Raw genomic sequence first — 15,404 nt, forward strand, 5'->3', positions numbered from 1 at the left:
CTAACAAGTAAATAAAAAGAACAGTTCTTGAGTCTTTGTCCTTTATAACCTTTCATGAATACAGGCAAGTTATTGTGTGGCCGGTCGCAGAATTAGGTCTCTGCTAACACACACACACACACACACACACACACACACACACACACACACACACACACAACAAATTCTCATTTGTTTGGGGAGTTTTAGGTGTGGTCTTGAGTGAAGACCACAGGTAGAATGAGGCCCCTCTTCAAGGACCCTTCTAGGCACCTCCTATTGATCACTCCCACTATATTAGAATTATTCTAGATAGACAAAAAGTTTTGTATTCAGAACTGCACCGTGTTGCACAGTTTTTCTTCCCTTGGCACTCGTGCATTTGCCGTATTTCACAGAAGTAGGTTTGTCTGTGGAAGACTTAGCACCTCCTCTTCTTAACCACCGGAGACTTGGGTTCCCTGTGGGCTCCCGCTCGCAGAGACGAACCCTGTGCCCGCGCTAGGAAGCAAGAGCCGCAAAAAATGGGTGGGTGTCGCCCACTGAGACCTTTGCACAAACATTCGTGGAGTGCCCAGCGTCTGTCCGGCTGCGTCCCGGCCCCGGGGCTGCAGGGGCGGGCCCAGGACAGCGCGAAATCCCCGTCCCCGTCTCCTCGTTGCACAAATTAGAATTTAAGTCCAACACCTCAGAACCCGGGGACCGGCTTGCTGAAGCAGGAAGGGGAGCCGGGTCGGGAGCGGGCCGCCCCAGACGCGGGTGCCGCCGCGGGAGCACCGACGGGCGCGCCCAGCAGAGCCCCGGGCCACGCCGCGCGCTGCGCCGGGATCCATCCGGGCGCCCCATGGCCCGGGGCAGGTGCCTCCCTCTCCCCCCTCCGCCCCCGCGCCCAGCCCCGCGGCCCCGCGGCCCCGCGCCCTGCATGGGGGGCAGGTGCCTCCCTCTCCCCCCCGCCCCCGCGCCCAGCCCCGCGCCCCGCATGGGGGGCAGGTGCCTCCCTCTCCCGCCCCACGCACCGCGGGGGGGGCAGGTGCCTCCCCCTCCCCCTCCGCGCACCCAGCCCGCGGGCCCGCGCACCCCGGCGGGGCAGGTGCCTCCCTCCCTCTCCGCCTCCTGCGCGCCCAGCCCCGCGCACCCCGGCGGGGGGGCCCCGGGGAACCTGCTCCTCCGGCGGCCGCGCCCGCTGCAGTGCAGGCTGGGTGGTTCCGCCAGGTCCCTCCCCGCCGCCTCCGCGCCCAGTCCCTGCCCCCGCGGCGCCGGCGGGCGGGGAGCGCGGCTCGGGGACCCGGGGCGAGGCTGCCGCCGACCCCCACCCCCCGCATCCCGAGGCTCAGGGGCGAGCGCCCCCGGCCCCCAGCCCCGCCGCCACCTGCGCCGCCGGGCCCGGCCCGCGGGGCTCCCCGGACTCCACCCCCGCCCCGCCCCGCCCCGACGGGTTCCGGGTCCGGCCCCGGCTTCGCCCCTGCGCCCGGCGCGCCCCGCTGCCCCCGGACTTCGGGCTCCCGGAGCGTGTAAAGCTCGGGCGACGTCGGCCCCGGGGCTCCCCGCGCGCGGCCCGCCACGTGGTCTCCCCCGGTCCCCGACGTGCGCGCGGGGCGGCCGCGGGGGCGCGGGGCGGGGGCGGGGGCGTCGACCGGGGGCGGACGGGCCGGGCGGAGAAGGCTCTAGTCCGCGGGCGGCACGGGCAACGGAGGGCGTCGTGGAGGGACGAGGAAGCGGGGCGCACGGTGCCCGAGGGCCCTCGCGGGGACCCCCGCGGCTCTGCGCGAACCTCGCGGGGGGGCAGCGTGGCCCGGGCCCCCGCGCGGCGTGGGGAGGTGGGGGGCGGGTCCCCGGCGTCCGCCCGCGGTGCGCTGGCCCCCGCGCCCCGCTTCACCCCTGGCCTCCTTTCTCCTCCCGGCGCCAGGCCTTCTCCCCCGACCCTGGAAGAGAGCCCCGGACTCCCCGCTGCCCCGTCCCCCTCGGCCCCCTCCAACGAGGGGCGGCCCCGGCACCCCCAGCCTCCCCGCCTGGCCCCGGCTGCCCTCTAGGCGGCCGCCGCCCGCTCCCCGCCCCTCCCCTCCCCTCCCCATTCATCCAGCCTTTGTCTCCCGCCCCCTCTCCCGGCTCCCCGGGCGGCCTCCTCCCCCACCGCTGCCACGTCGTGGTTTGAAGGAGCCAATGGGCCGGCGCCGCCAGGTGTCTCTTACCTGCACCACGTGGGGGAGGGGGAAGGGGCGGGCAGGTAGAGCCACATCCCAAAACAGAAAAGCTTTCAGCCATTGCGCGCTCCACCCGGGGTGCAGCCCTGCTCCTGGCTTTTTGCATAGACGCGCGGGCGACCGGACACAGAAAGGGCAGGCCTCCCGCGCCCTCCGTGCCACCCCTCCCTGCCGGGGCGCGGAGCGCCGGCCAGGTGTGCGCCGGGCGGCCGGTGACCGCTCCTGCACCCGCGGCCGCGCGGAGGGGGTGGGCGCTCTTTCTTTTTCTCCAAGGAGCGGGTTCGGCACCGGCCTCCCCGGCCTCCCCCCACCTCGCCGCTCCCAGCCCCCCTCTCCCCCTCCCCGCCTACCGTCATGACGGCGTCTCCGGATTACCTGGTGGTGCTTTTTGGGATCACCGCGGGGGCCACCGGGGCCAAGCTGGGCTCGGACGAGAAGGAGCTGATCCTGCTCTTGTGGAAAGTCGTGGATCTGGCCAACAAGAAGGTATTTCTCTCCAGGTTTCTGGCCCAAACGAGAGGAACGGGGCCAGAAGTTTGCCCTACAAGTTTGGGGAGTCGGTAAACAAGGGTTCTGGCTGGGCCGCCTACGAGGCCGGGCCCGAGGCCTACGGGACCCGGGCTGCAGGCGGACGTGTTGGCACACGGCTTGGGCCCCGGTTGGCCGATCCCAAATCCGGCTCGGGTGGGAGGCGGCGCGCGGAGCCGGGGGACCCCCGGGGCTCGGCCGGATCCGGGTGGGGGCAGGGCCGGGGCGCGCGGGCCTCGCCGCCCGAGCCGCCCGCGGCAGGTGAGCTCTGCTGGGGGGCGCGGGGGGCGCCCGAGCTGGGGAGCGGGCCTGAGCTCGGCCGCTCTCCCGTCTGCAGGTGGGGCAGCTGCACGAAGTACTAGTCAGACCGGATCAGTTGGAGCTGACGGAGGACTGCAGAGCCGAGACCAAGCTCGACGCGGACAGTCTGTCCTCCGCGCCGCAGCTGGACCAAGCCCTCCGCCAGGTGACAGCCCCGGGCAGGTGGCGCATCCCCCGGCAGGTGGCGGGACGCCGGGCCGCGGGGGCGCAAACCCGGCCTGCAGGCCCGGGTGGGCCCTTCGGCGTGGGGGTCGCCGCCCCCCCAGCCCCCCAGCCCCCAGGGCCGCGGCCCAAAGTCGCTGCTTTTCGGGTCATTCGCGGGGGCCCCCCGAGCCCGTCGGGTTTTACCAAATGAATGACGAGCGCACTTCGAATGCTGGCGCCCCAGGCCCTGGCTCCGGCGGCGCCTGTTCCCCGCGGGGTGGGGGTTTGGGTTTGGGTTTGGGTTTGGGTTTGGGGCCGGCACCTGTAGGGCTGCTCGTTCGGGTCACCGTGCAACGGGCGGGATCCCCTTAGTGCAGCTTTAGGGCTGCTTTGCGGTTCTGACGGGTTACTGGATCCGGGAGCAGGGCGGGGCGCTGCTCACCTGTGCACAGGTGCGTGTTCGATCTCTCCGCCCCCCCCCCCGCCCCAGCACACAAGTTGCAAATTATTAGGGGAAAGTTCTCCTTTTGGGGTTGCCAGGCTTTCCCTAATAATCACGTTTGTTTATCAGACGCTGGCATCCTTCTTAATCTCGGAACATCCAAACATAAAGTAACAGCGGGGAATGATGTAATCTGAAGGCAACCTGCTGATGAAAGAGGACCCGACTTAAAAGTCTTGAATGTGGATTTATTGCAAAAACGGAAGAGGGGACGGGCGGGCCGATATAGATACTGAATTCTCCTGTCCGGGAAATGTGGGGTGATTGAAAAGCTTTCCCAGCTAAACGGCCCTTAGACGGTTTGTGGGAAGGGAGCTGCCCCAGCCCGCCGCCCCCCTAGCGGAGCGCGGTGTTCCTCGGTTATCAACACGTGGGGCCACTTTGGAAATCCTGCATCAGTTGCGTCGCTGTGTCTCGTTTTCAGTTTAACCAGTCCGTAAGCAACGAGCTGAATATTGGGGTCGGAACCTCCTTCTGCCTCTGTACTGATGGGCAGCTTCATGTCCGGCAAATCCTGCATCCTGAGGCTTCCAAGAAGGTCAGTGTGCTGGCTTCTCAGGGAATGATTGGACTTTTGGGAGTGACCGGAGGCTTTTTCTTTTTCTTTTTTTTTTTTTTTTTAATGGTTTATCCAAGTTTCTCCATTTTAAAAAGATGCATGTTGGAAGTTACTGTTTCACGGCAGGATTTCAGCTTGAGAAGATGACAAAAGAATGGTGGTGATGGTTTGGTAACCATGTGAATGTGCTTAATGCCACCGAACTGTACACTTAGATGTCAAAATCCGGTGTTACGGATATTTTACCACAAAAATATTCATGACCCTTCAATAGAGGTTATTTGAGATGGCGGTGATTTTATAGATGCTCTGTGGTGACTTAATTAAAGCTTCTCTTGATGTTGAGTTTTGACCTAGTCTCCCTTTTCCGGAGCATATTAGCTGAATCTTGGGCATTTCATTTACTAGCAAGTAGGAGAGAACATTGACTTTTCCATTTTTAAGACCTTGTAATCTCCTCTGTGTGGAAAATGCCTTATCCTAGAAAGGAAGGAGCGAAGCAAAAAGTTCAATGAAATCTTTTTAATTGTAACTAATTCATTAAAGAGCTTTGCACTGGGTAGAGACTTAGCCATATAACTAGTGAAACATTAATTATAGCCTGCTGCACTTTGACTTAGCAAATGTTCAAAACTGATTAAATATTGTATTGAAACAGTAGGGTCAGCCTCATCTTTTACCTGGGCTGGTCTCCCTGATGTGGAAAAGAATATGGAGTGAGAAAAATACGGCCTGACTGCAGCTTTGTGATTTCTCTCCCTGGGAAGGATACCGAGGGGCTGTGAGGAAATGGAGAGCACAGAGGGCAGGCCCAGTGTAGCCAATCATTGCTAATATAGTTGATCTTATCAACGTAATTAGCTCGAGCTGTAACTTTTTATTGTGGTAGGCAAATACTGCACTTGAAAAGTGAAATATTTTTAAGGAAACTGGATGAGGCAAGTCTTCAAAGAAAGCTCTAGACTGACATTTGATGTCACAAGTATTGTGGCTAGTCAGTGCAGATTTCCCTTTTTGACCTCACTAGGGAAGAAATGAAAAGATGCATGTTAAATACATAATGACAATTTCAAAAGTCTGAAGGAGAAATTCAAGTTTCTATATCTTAAGAGTTGAGAAAACCACTCCTTTTACAGCAGTGTCAGTAATTGTTCCATTAAAAGGGGGAAGTGTGTTTCACTCATGCTAGACCAGTTGCTATGCCCTTGATCCAGAAATTGATAAGGATTTTTTTTTTCCACTCCCCCCAAACTCCTATAGAGAGGGATAAAACTTAATCCTTTCCCTGTTGGGCTGGAGGAAAACAGCTGTTTTTATTATTTTAGAGGGACTGCTTTAAATATGGGAAAACCTCCCATATTTTCCTGAGTCACTTCTATTAGGATTGTGATAAAGAAACCTAAATGTAGTATCTGGAAACAAGAAACTAGTTTAGTATCATAAAGTAATTCTATTTATTAAGAAAAAATAAGGAAAATGGTAAAATAATCTTGCCATTCAGAAAACTGTATTTTTCTCTAATATGAACATATTTGAAAATATTTTTCCAGGTTTCTGTAGAAAAGCAGAAAGCTCCTTTCTGTTTTTACAAGGAGCATTTATACTACACACACTTTTTAGCCTACTTTATAATTTAATATAACATCAGTATCTTCCTTTTTTAATATCAATATCTTTCATAAGAATTAAATGATATTTTAAGTGGTTACAGCAATTTAAACTAATCTTTTATTGTTGAACATGTGAGTTATCAACAGCTCTTAAATGAGCATTTTTGTAGGTAATTTTGAAGATTCACCATTTTCTTGGTAACTGACCATGGTAAAATATTTATTTTATTTTATTTTTTAAATATTTTTAAAGTAATCCCTACACCCAGTGTGGGGCTGGAACTCACAGCCCCAATATCAAAAGTGATACGCTTTACCAGCCGAGTGCCCTGATATCTATTTTAAATATAGCAGAAGCAGGTCTACATCTGATAGAATCCACTTCAGAAATCTGGAAGAAAGAGACATTATTGCGTAAATGTTACAGGTTGCAAACATTAAACAGTCTTTATTTCCTTGACTTTCTAATGTATAGATGGGTAGAAATTCCCAGTGAGTGAATAGAAACGATTCTGAGATTTTAAGAAAAATCTGAATTCAGTTTTAAAGAATTGATCTTTCAAAGTTATTCAGTGTGGGGTCTCCCCCTCCTACTAGGAGAAGCAAAAACATAATAGTATAATATTTGCCCAAACAGTTGAACAAGCTTAATAACCACAAGAGTGGTGCTAGTAGCTAAGCACGGCAGGTAACTATTTCTCCTTTGCACTTGAGATTTGTGGTATCTTTTAAGTCTAATTTGAGTTCTCATGTATAGCCACAATCTTGGTCGGGGAAAAATGTGGAACTGTTAACGTGGCACAAAAATCATCCTTTTTGGTTAATCAGGAATTTGCTATCTTACTCTGATTTCAGTACAGAAAATCTGTATTATACAAAACCAATATTTAAAAATACTATGTTTTGTGACTGAATCCAGTGTCTAGGTAGACACTGTAAACATAGGTGTCTTTATGAGAACTTTCAGTTCTCATATTGCTGCCTGAAAATACACAGGTGGGTATGGCTGAAAAGTGTGTAGTTCTGTCAGTCAGGAAATATGACAGCCCAAATGTATTATAGCTTGAAAAGAATTTTGAATGGAACGCGTGATGGAACACAAATGTAACCTATTACCTTAAAGTAAGATCATTTTTTTCCGTGATACTTGTATATAGGATATGATACTGTGCTAGAAAATAACGCCACTCATATTTGATTTTTAAAAACTTAGTTGTGGTAAAATATACTTCCATTTAATTCTTAGGTTTCTAATTATTAAAGATCCGTTGAACTAAATTCATCTCGTTAACAGTGTCTACCTTGTCCTTCCTCAGAATGTATTATTGCCTGAATGCTTCTATTCCTTTTTTGACCTCCGAAAAGAATTCAAGAAGTGTTGCCCTGGCTCACCTGACATTGATAAACTGGATGTTGCAGCAATGACAGAGTGTATCCTTTAAGTGATAACCCAAGAATCATTTGAAAAGGTAGCTCCAGATAAAATGGCCATACAAGAGATTTAAAATGTTTTTTAAAAGATTGATTTGAGAGTGTGTGTGCATGGGACGGGAGTGTGTGCAAGTGGAGAGAGGGGCAGAGGGAAAGGATCTTAAAACAGACTCCCCCACTGAGCTGGGGACCTAGGCAGGGCTTGATCCTATGACCCGTGAGATCATGACCTGAACCTAAACCAGGAGTCGGAGGCTCAACCAAATGAGCCATCTGGGGGCCCCTAAAATTTAAAAAAAAATTATTTATTTTACAGAGAGAGTGTAGGAGGGCGGTGGGCAGAGAAAGAGGGAGAGAGAGAATCTCCAGGAGAGACTCCTCACTGAGTACAGAGCCAGACTTAGGGCTCTTTCTCATGACCCTGAGATCCTGACCTGAGCCAAGGTCAAGAGTCAGTTGCTTAACTGATTGAGCCACCCAGCTGCCCCACCTCTAAAATATATATATATTTTTTACTTTGTGAGTGTATGAATGAAATACCCTGTCCAAAATTTATCTGTCGTATTAGGAAGAACTAATAGTACAATTACAGGCATTTTTCAAAGTAGTAATTTACTGAATTTGAATACTGTTTTAGTTAGATGGATTTAGAGTTGGATTTTTGTGAGTTGAATGCATTTAAACAGAATTGAAGTTTGTATTATGGGAGTGTTTGATTTTTGTTGTTGTTGATGGAGAATGTGGAGACCACCTTCTCTGATACTGATTCTAAGGCCGCTTGTTCTTGACTCTCCTGGTTTTAGGGCTTACTTTGACATCTTTTGAATGGATATGAATTTTTTTTTAAGTAGTGGGTATTTGCTGTTTACAAATATTTTCATGGGTACCCCTTTTAACCTTCCTTGGGTTTCTTAAATACACATGAGATTGTGGTGACTATAATGAGTCATCTTTTGAGATGGTAAAATGAGGTTGATGCTTTTACCCCCAAATTCTTTCATTACCAGGACAGTATATTTGATGCACTGTGTATTGTAATAGTAAATTTTATAATCACTAATCTCGTAGTCATGACTGACGCATCATCTTTCATCCAGTAAGTCTTTAAAGTGCTAACTAATAAGCAGTCATGTGCCAACATCAGATGTGAAATTGAGTAATAGAAGAGTTGGGCAACTCACCCAAAGCCACTATGAGAACGAACTTGAAGTCGGATTTAAGTTACTTTCAGGAACTTGTGGGTTATAGATGTTTATTCTTAAACTTACTCATTCTTTTCAGGAGCTGAAGCCTGATTCTTGTTTTATTTCAAAATTTCTTTTTCTGATTGGAAAATACTGTTTGTACGTTTTTTTCCCAACCCTTTGTAAGCCGGTCAAATCCATTGTGTCTGACTTCTTTCTTGAAGTAGTTAGCTGGAAATTTGCTTTAGCATCATTAGTGCTGGGGGGAGGAGGTGTGTATTAAGCTCATTTTGAGGGGTTCGTGTAAGAATTAAAAGGTTGAGACAGCAAAAAAGTTCTTACTAATTGGTTTGTTGGTTCAAATGCTATAGTAGTCGGCTAGGGCTACCATAAAGATTCTATTAGACTGTGGCTTAAACAAATATTATTTGCTCACAGATTTACAGACTTACAGGGAAGTCTAAGGTAGATGAAACAGAGAACCAAAAAAACCTAGAAAAAAAATAGGTGGAAGGAAAATCGAATTAAGTTATCTAATTTAGAAAAAGACGACTTGAGTAGAAAAAGCAGTGTATCAAGAATTGTTTCTTCTTGACTATTCGGTAGCCTCTTTTTGGCAAAGACCATCTTCCCTTAGTGATTATAGGTCACATGCTGGTAAAAATTTCCATAGCTACAAGCAAGAGGTTCTTACATTAGGGTTTTTTCAGTTTTCTCAATGTGTTGACAGTTCAGGGAAAACTTAATATAAGTTCATCTGGTTTTTTTTTAATTTGTTTTTGTTGGTTTTTTCTCCTCAGTTTCTTTTTAAGACCTTCACATGAATAGAATTTGGGGTAGTAAACATTTTCAGTGTGGTAAACGACTTTTTTACTTGCTCTGTGCTTTATTATCTACACACCAGCATATAGTACTTTTTAAATAAAAAAATTGAACTATCTGACATTTAAGTGAATAGATGTGATGTTTTGCTGATTTGTTTGTTTTTGTCATTCATTTTAATTCTAGCTCTACAATTATTTGTTGGTAGGTGGTTTTTTCTTTTCTTTTTTTTTTTTTTTTTAAGATCTTTAATTACTTATTCATGAGAGACACAGAGAGAGAGGCAGAGACACAGGCAGAGGGAGAAGCAGGCTCCATGCAGGGAGCCCGACGTGGGACTCGATCTCGGGTCTCCAGGATCATGCCCTGGCCCCAAGGCAGGTGCTCAACCACTGAACCACCCAGGGATCCCCGGTAGTTCTTTTTTCAAGTGCCATGAAGATGAAAATCAGAAATACTTGCCTAGAGTAAACAAATGAATTGTGAATAAAGCTAACTTGGTCTCCATTTCAGGCACATGACACTTGAACTATGGAGGAAGGAGCTCATCGCCACTTAGTAATGCATTCACTGGAAAAAAATAGGGCATTTTCTATTTCTTAAATTTCTTAATTATATCCTACTTTCTTTGGGCTTACATTGGAAGAGTCTTGGATTTACAGTGTTATTACCACCCCGAAAATAGAATTTTAATCTTAACTTTTTATTAGTGTTTTATCTGCATATTTATTTCCCATTTAATAGGTAAGGATTCTTAAGCTTTCCTGTCAGTGTTTACCCCCCCCCACACACACACACACATTGCAGCTGTGATCAATTATTTTATGACTCATGTTGAGAGGAAACATTATTTCCTTGACGGGGCCACCAAAGTCCCCAGGTCAAAAACAATCCTACCCAATTTGACTATGCACTTGCCCTTCTCTATGCTGAGCATTTCTACAGTGTCTGAAGAGTCGTGTTCTTCCAAATCACTAAATATTTCCCTTTCTGATGGGGAAACGACACTGAATTTGGAAACGCTGAGGTGGACATTACACATCCTCAGTGGTTTTGCCAAGTAGATGGGGAGTCATTTGCTCCTGAGGGATTACCTGTTCAACCAGGTAAACCGGGAGAGGGAGAGGCTCTTGGGAAGGAAAGTAACTTGCCTTTTCCAAGCCTCACTTTTAGCTCCAGTACTCCCCAAAACTCCCAGAACCAAAACTCCCAAAAGGAAAGCTTTGTAAACCACCAGCAGCTATGTAAATGAAAAAGTAGGGCTCCTTTGATGAAATAAAGGGTTTAGGAATTTCTTGAATGCGGTTCTGGTCCTTAGTTTTAGCACTTATTTCCCTCTTTTGTCCTTGTGTTGGTTCTGAGACCACTTAGGAGTTCTTCAAGTTGCCGTTTTGTTACCTGCCTTTTAAAGTATGTGGTCGCAGGAGAGAAGACCTCTGTTAGCAGGTGAACTGTGGGTAGCGTTTTGTAAGCCTTTTATTTAATCAGGTGAGATGCTAAGGGTGTGAAATAGGAATTAGGATCTCTGATTTTTTTTTTTTCTTAGATTTTATTTGACAGTGAGTATACACAGAGGGAGAAGCAGACTCCTGAAAAGCGGGGAGCCCGACGTGGGGCTCCATCCCAGGACCCTGGGATCATGGCCTGAGTGAGCCCAAGGCAGATGCCACTAACCATCTAAGCCACTCAGGTGCCCCTGGTTTTTTGGGGGTGTGGGGGGAGGGAGGGAGGAGTTCTCTTTGATTTTTTTGCAGGGAATTTATGCTGGTTTTCTTCTGTGAAAAAGACATTTCAAATATGGGACTGTTTGTATGAATGACTTCTTTTATCCATTTTAAAAGAAGAGCAATCCTATTCCCCCGCATGGTAGATGGAATTACTTCCTCCAGCTTTCTTAACCCATGTTTTCTTTTTTTTTTTCCCTTGTTTTCTTGGCTTTGTGATTCACAAACTAACTTATTCTCACTAATCAATACCTTTTCCATGGTGTTTACTTTGTCAAGCTTAATAAGAACTTTTTAATAAAGTCTTGGCCATGTAAGGAGAGCAGGTAAAAGAAAACGAGGGAGTTAGGTGCTCACCCTGTATGCCACCAGCAGCCTCCTCACAACCGGTAGAGGAACGTCCTCTCCTTTTTACAGCTGGGGAAACAGAGACTTAGAGGTTTTAAGTGGAATCACCAGCATTTGAGCCAGAAATCATTCTGATGTAAAAACCGTGCCCCTTGACCAGGGGATAATATTCTAGAATCTATAAAGTTCATTTGAGGGTGGGGCTGGGTCTTAACACAGAGGACATCCCTTGTAAGTTCATGTTGTGTTTCCTGAGCACATACTGACCCAAGGAGTGTTCGGCAAGAAAGGGGAATTGATTTTGTAAAATTTCTATCCAGTTGCATGTGTGTGTGTGTGTGTGTGTGTGTGTGTGTGTGTGTGTTTGTGTTTGTGTTTGTGTATGTATCATTAGCAAAGGCCGTTTGACTAGTGCAGTTTTCCACTGTCAGGATAAAAAGAAAAAAAAATCCCTAAACTACTCTTGTCTGCCCGTCTGAGGGTCAGTAGGTGTGTGTGTGTGGGGGGCTGTTGGGCCACTTCTGATGGGGGTGAAGGATGCGTGTGCACCCACGTGCCGACGCCATGACACTGGCCTATTTTTCCCATGCGTTAAAGATAAAGCTGGAAACCTTAATAGCAGAGCGGTGAAGAACACGGGCACTGGAGTCCGACGCGTTGGGGGTGAACTTAGCGTACCCCGCATGTCTTTCCCTGTCTCACCATGGGCAGGACCCACGCGGCCACGCAGCCACTTTCCCACGTGGACTGTGATCCCTGGAGCCTCACTGGGTTGCTAGGGGGTCTCGGATGAAGAAAAGCAGCTTCCGAGGACTGAAAGGACGTCCTTCCTGGTTTAAGACCTTATTTAAACCGTCTTACACTTAACATTGAACTGTGAGTGAGGTGGGATACGGACCTTTAAACCCTCAGCCCGGGTGGCCGCGGCTGATCTCTCGCAGGTTGATTTTGCTTCCCCCCTCGCAAGGCCGGGGGTGGCTCACTCTGCCTGTTCTGACCCACGGAACCGGAACCGGGTCTTTACAATTGCATGAACCCCCTGCCCCGCCTGAGGAGGGGAGGGAAGTGCTGAAGCCTCCTTGGGACCTTTTTGCGTATGAAAGGGACTTTAAATATCGCCCAGTGTACAGTTAAGCTCACTTAGTAGTCGACCTTGTTAGCTGCAGGGGGAGGAATTATCTTTGGCATCACGTTGGCGTGATAGCAGCCAAATCCACAGATACTCTGGCTTGTGGTCTGTCGTAAGTGACCGGAGAGACTCTGTATTCTTGGCCAGCACTCACAGTTTTGTTAATTTTGTGTGGTTTGTTTTTATTATAAGACAATATTCTTTTAAAATAGGAGTTTGGGAATTTCAGGATAATTTTTTGGTTTGATTTAGAAGGCACTAGAACACTTGCTCTCTTAGTTTCTCTCTTTCCCTCCTAATTTGTTTATCCCACAGAAGTGGTTTTTTTAACTAAAGTAAAAATGGTCACTCTTTTGTTGCATTAGCCCCTACTTCTCTTTTTTCTTTCTTTGAGGTACAGTCGAGTTGTCAGTTCTGTGTTTTGTTACACTAATACCTCCTGAAGTAGTGTTTGTTACGACGGGTCTTACTGTTTTTACTCTTGGAAAGAGTAAGCTTCTGAGGAATAGAGTCGAAACTATGGTTTTGGGTTTTTTTTTCCCCCAGAGTTTTATTACTGGTATGAAAAAACTTTTGTTGCCATGACTCCTAGTTATATTCTTGATTTGCTTCTTTGAGAGCTCACTTTAAAACCTAGAAGGTTATTTATAGGACCTATTTTTAATTAATTAATTAATATATTTTTTAAAGATTTTATTTATTCATGAGAGATACAGAAAGAGGCAGAGGGTGGGCCCGGTGTGGGACTCCCTCCCGGTCCCGGGATCACGCCCTGAGCTGAAGGCAGATGCTCAACCACTGAGCCCCCCAGGCGCCCCAGAACCTATTTTTTAAAATTATGTGACTCATTTAAGTGTAATTTATCACTTCTTTCCTTTACACACTTGTAGGAAATTCGGTTCTTCTTTGGGGTACTAATTCCATCTTCCCGAATCCTGTTAGCTAGCCCTTTGTTCATTAGCATAGGCATTTTAGCGCTCCATGCCTGGCAGGGAAGCCATTGTGTTTTAAATAAGAGTAAGGGGAGGAAACAGACTGGTCTTCCGAAGGGTCTGTGGCAAGGTAAAAAAGGGCTTGGGGTTAGAATTTTTAATTGGGATGCAGTCAGGACATTTTAGCTTAAACTTGATCATCCCCCCAATGTGCTTGTTTTTTTTATACATGTGATTCTGAGTATAGACTAAAAATTTAGTTTCGAAACAGAGATTACTTACAAATGAAAATTTATGACCACATGTGTCCATCTGTAAGCAGTCAGAAAAGGTGACTCTTGAGTGGATCGACTCATCGTGGCAAGCCTTTAAGAGGTGGTTTTTGCTTTTGTTTTCTTGAGATGGTTGAGCTTATATTGATGGACTCTGTAAAATCTTGCTTTCTGAATTCCACCTTCAGCCAATAGAAGTTTGACCTGAATCCTGAAATCCAAGTCACTTGAAGGCGGCGCTAGGGAAAAACGTCCCTTGCATTCAAATAAAGGCAGAGCCTGGATTTCTGCGTGAAGCTCCGTGTCTGTGTCGCACTTTGCTCCATTGTAGCCTGAGATGTTTGTGGTGTTCCCACCACGTCTGGTTTTAGCCTTCCGCATTTCCTCCTGGCATCTCTCATTTGTAAAGCTGGCTAAGCCTGTTCGTGCTGTTGTGGTGCCTCCGGGGCAGAATGAGTAAGTTGCATGATGAGCCATAAATCGGGAGGGCATAAGACTCATCTTTCCTTCTCTCAAGATCAGACGTGCAGCAAGTAATTCAATATATAATTATAAATTGATAGGGCAAAGAGCTGGTACTGAAACTTTTTTTTTTACTCTGTTATTCATGTTAAATTCTGGTAAGGATTAGAAATCGAACAAGCCTTCTGAAGAGGGTGTGTGTGTGTGTGTGTGTGTGTAAATGTGTGTAAGTTTGGGTTTGGGCATGCAGGAGGTTGGGTGACTTTTAAAAGTTGTCAGGAGCTTAGGGCTGCTGATCCCCGGTGTGTGATGTCTTGAAGGGAAACATGTTGGGACGTGTCGTGTGGAACCAAGTTAGCCAAGTGTCTAGAACATAACCCTCCTTGAAAAGTGGAGTTCAGTAAATAATTCTTCGTCTACTAATCTATGTCTACGCAGACAGGATGCTTTATATTTTTACTTTCGTTCTTTTTCTTATCCATTCATTTATTTATTTAGTTAGTTTTTTTTTTAATTTTTATTTATTTATGATAGTCACACAGAGAGAGAGAGAGAGAGGCAGAGACATAGGCTGAGGGAGAAGCAGGCTCCATGCACCGGGAGCCCGACGTGGGACTCGATCCCGGGTCTCCAGGATCACGCCCTGGGCCAAAGGCAGGCGCCAAACCGCTGCGCCACCCAGGGATCCCTATTTATTTAGTTTTTTAAAAAATTATTATTCATGGGAGAGAGGCAGAGACCCAGGCAGAGGGAGATGCAGGCTCCAAGCAGGGAGCCCGACACGGGATTCGATCCCAGGACCCCAGGATCACATCCCTGGCCGAAGGTGGTGCTAAACCCCTGAGCCACCGGGGCTGCCCTCATTCTTTTTCCCTTGACTTTTATACACACCTTGAGAAGCACCGCTGCTTATCTTAGTGTAGGGACCTCCGTGCCCGTCGTCTTGTCAGAGCTGAACTGTGACCCCGGCTCTCTCCCCCACCAGCCAAGAGACTGGGCGAGTTCCGGAGCTTCTCTCAATCCTAGTGTCTTCATCCTTTTGGTTTTACCAGTGTTTACCTGGTAGGGCTATTGGGAAAATCAGAGGAAACAGCCGGTGTTTGGCATGAAATGGTGTTTAATGCCATCCGTTTAGGTCCATAAACTCTGAGACCTGCTAGATGCTGTGGTTGTTGATAGAGATCCGAGGAAGATGGGACCTGCACTTCGGAGACGTGTAGCCCTGTTGAGGAGACAGTAGGATTTTATAGGAATAG

At 48.2% G+C, this 15,404-nt stretch overlaps 1 protein-coding gene across 5 annotated transcripts in view; it reads left to right on the forward strand.

Moving 5' to 3' along the window:
- Window positions 1-2,119: 2,119 nt before the first annotated feature.
- Window positions 2,120-15,404, forward strand: part of ESRP1 (epithelial splicing regulatory protein 1) — a 54,966-nt gene continuing 41,681 nt past the window's right edge. For 3 of the 5 annotated variants that reach the window (XM_055303317.1, XM_055303318.1, XM_055303319.1), the window contains exons 1-4: window positions 2,120-2,666; window positions 3,046-3,174; window positions 4,100-4,213; window positions 7,161-7,275. In XM_055303317.1, coding sequence (XP_055159292.1) covers window positions 2,535-2,666; window positions 3,046-3,174; window positions 4,100-4,213; window positions 7,161-7,275 — 490 coding nt within the window. In that variant the 5' untranslated portion in view covers window positions 2,120-2,534. The remainder of the gene's footprint in view (window positions 2,667-3,045; window positions 3,175-4,099; window positions 4,214-7,160; window positions 7,276-15,404) is intronic. The other 2 variants (XM_055303315.1, XM_055303316.1) reach the window with 1 other exon arrangement.

This window comes from Nyctereutes procyonoides, unplaced genomic scaffold (genome assembly GCF_905146905.1).
Source record: "Nyctereutes procyonoides isolate TBG_1078 unplaced genomic scaffold, NYPRO_anot_genome, whole genome shotgun sequence".
In the NCBI taxonomy this organism is placed as follows: domain Eukaryota; kingdom Metazoa; phylum Chordata; class Mammalia; order Carnivora; family Canidae; genus Nyctereutes; species Nyctereutes procyonoides.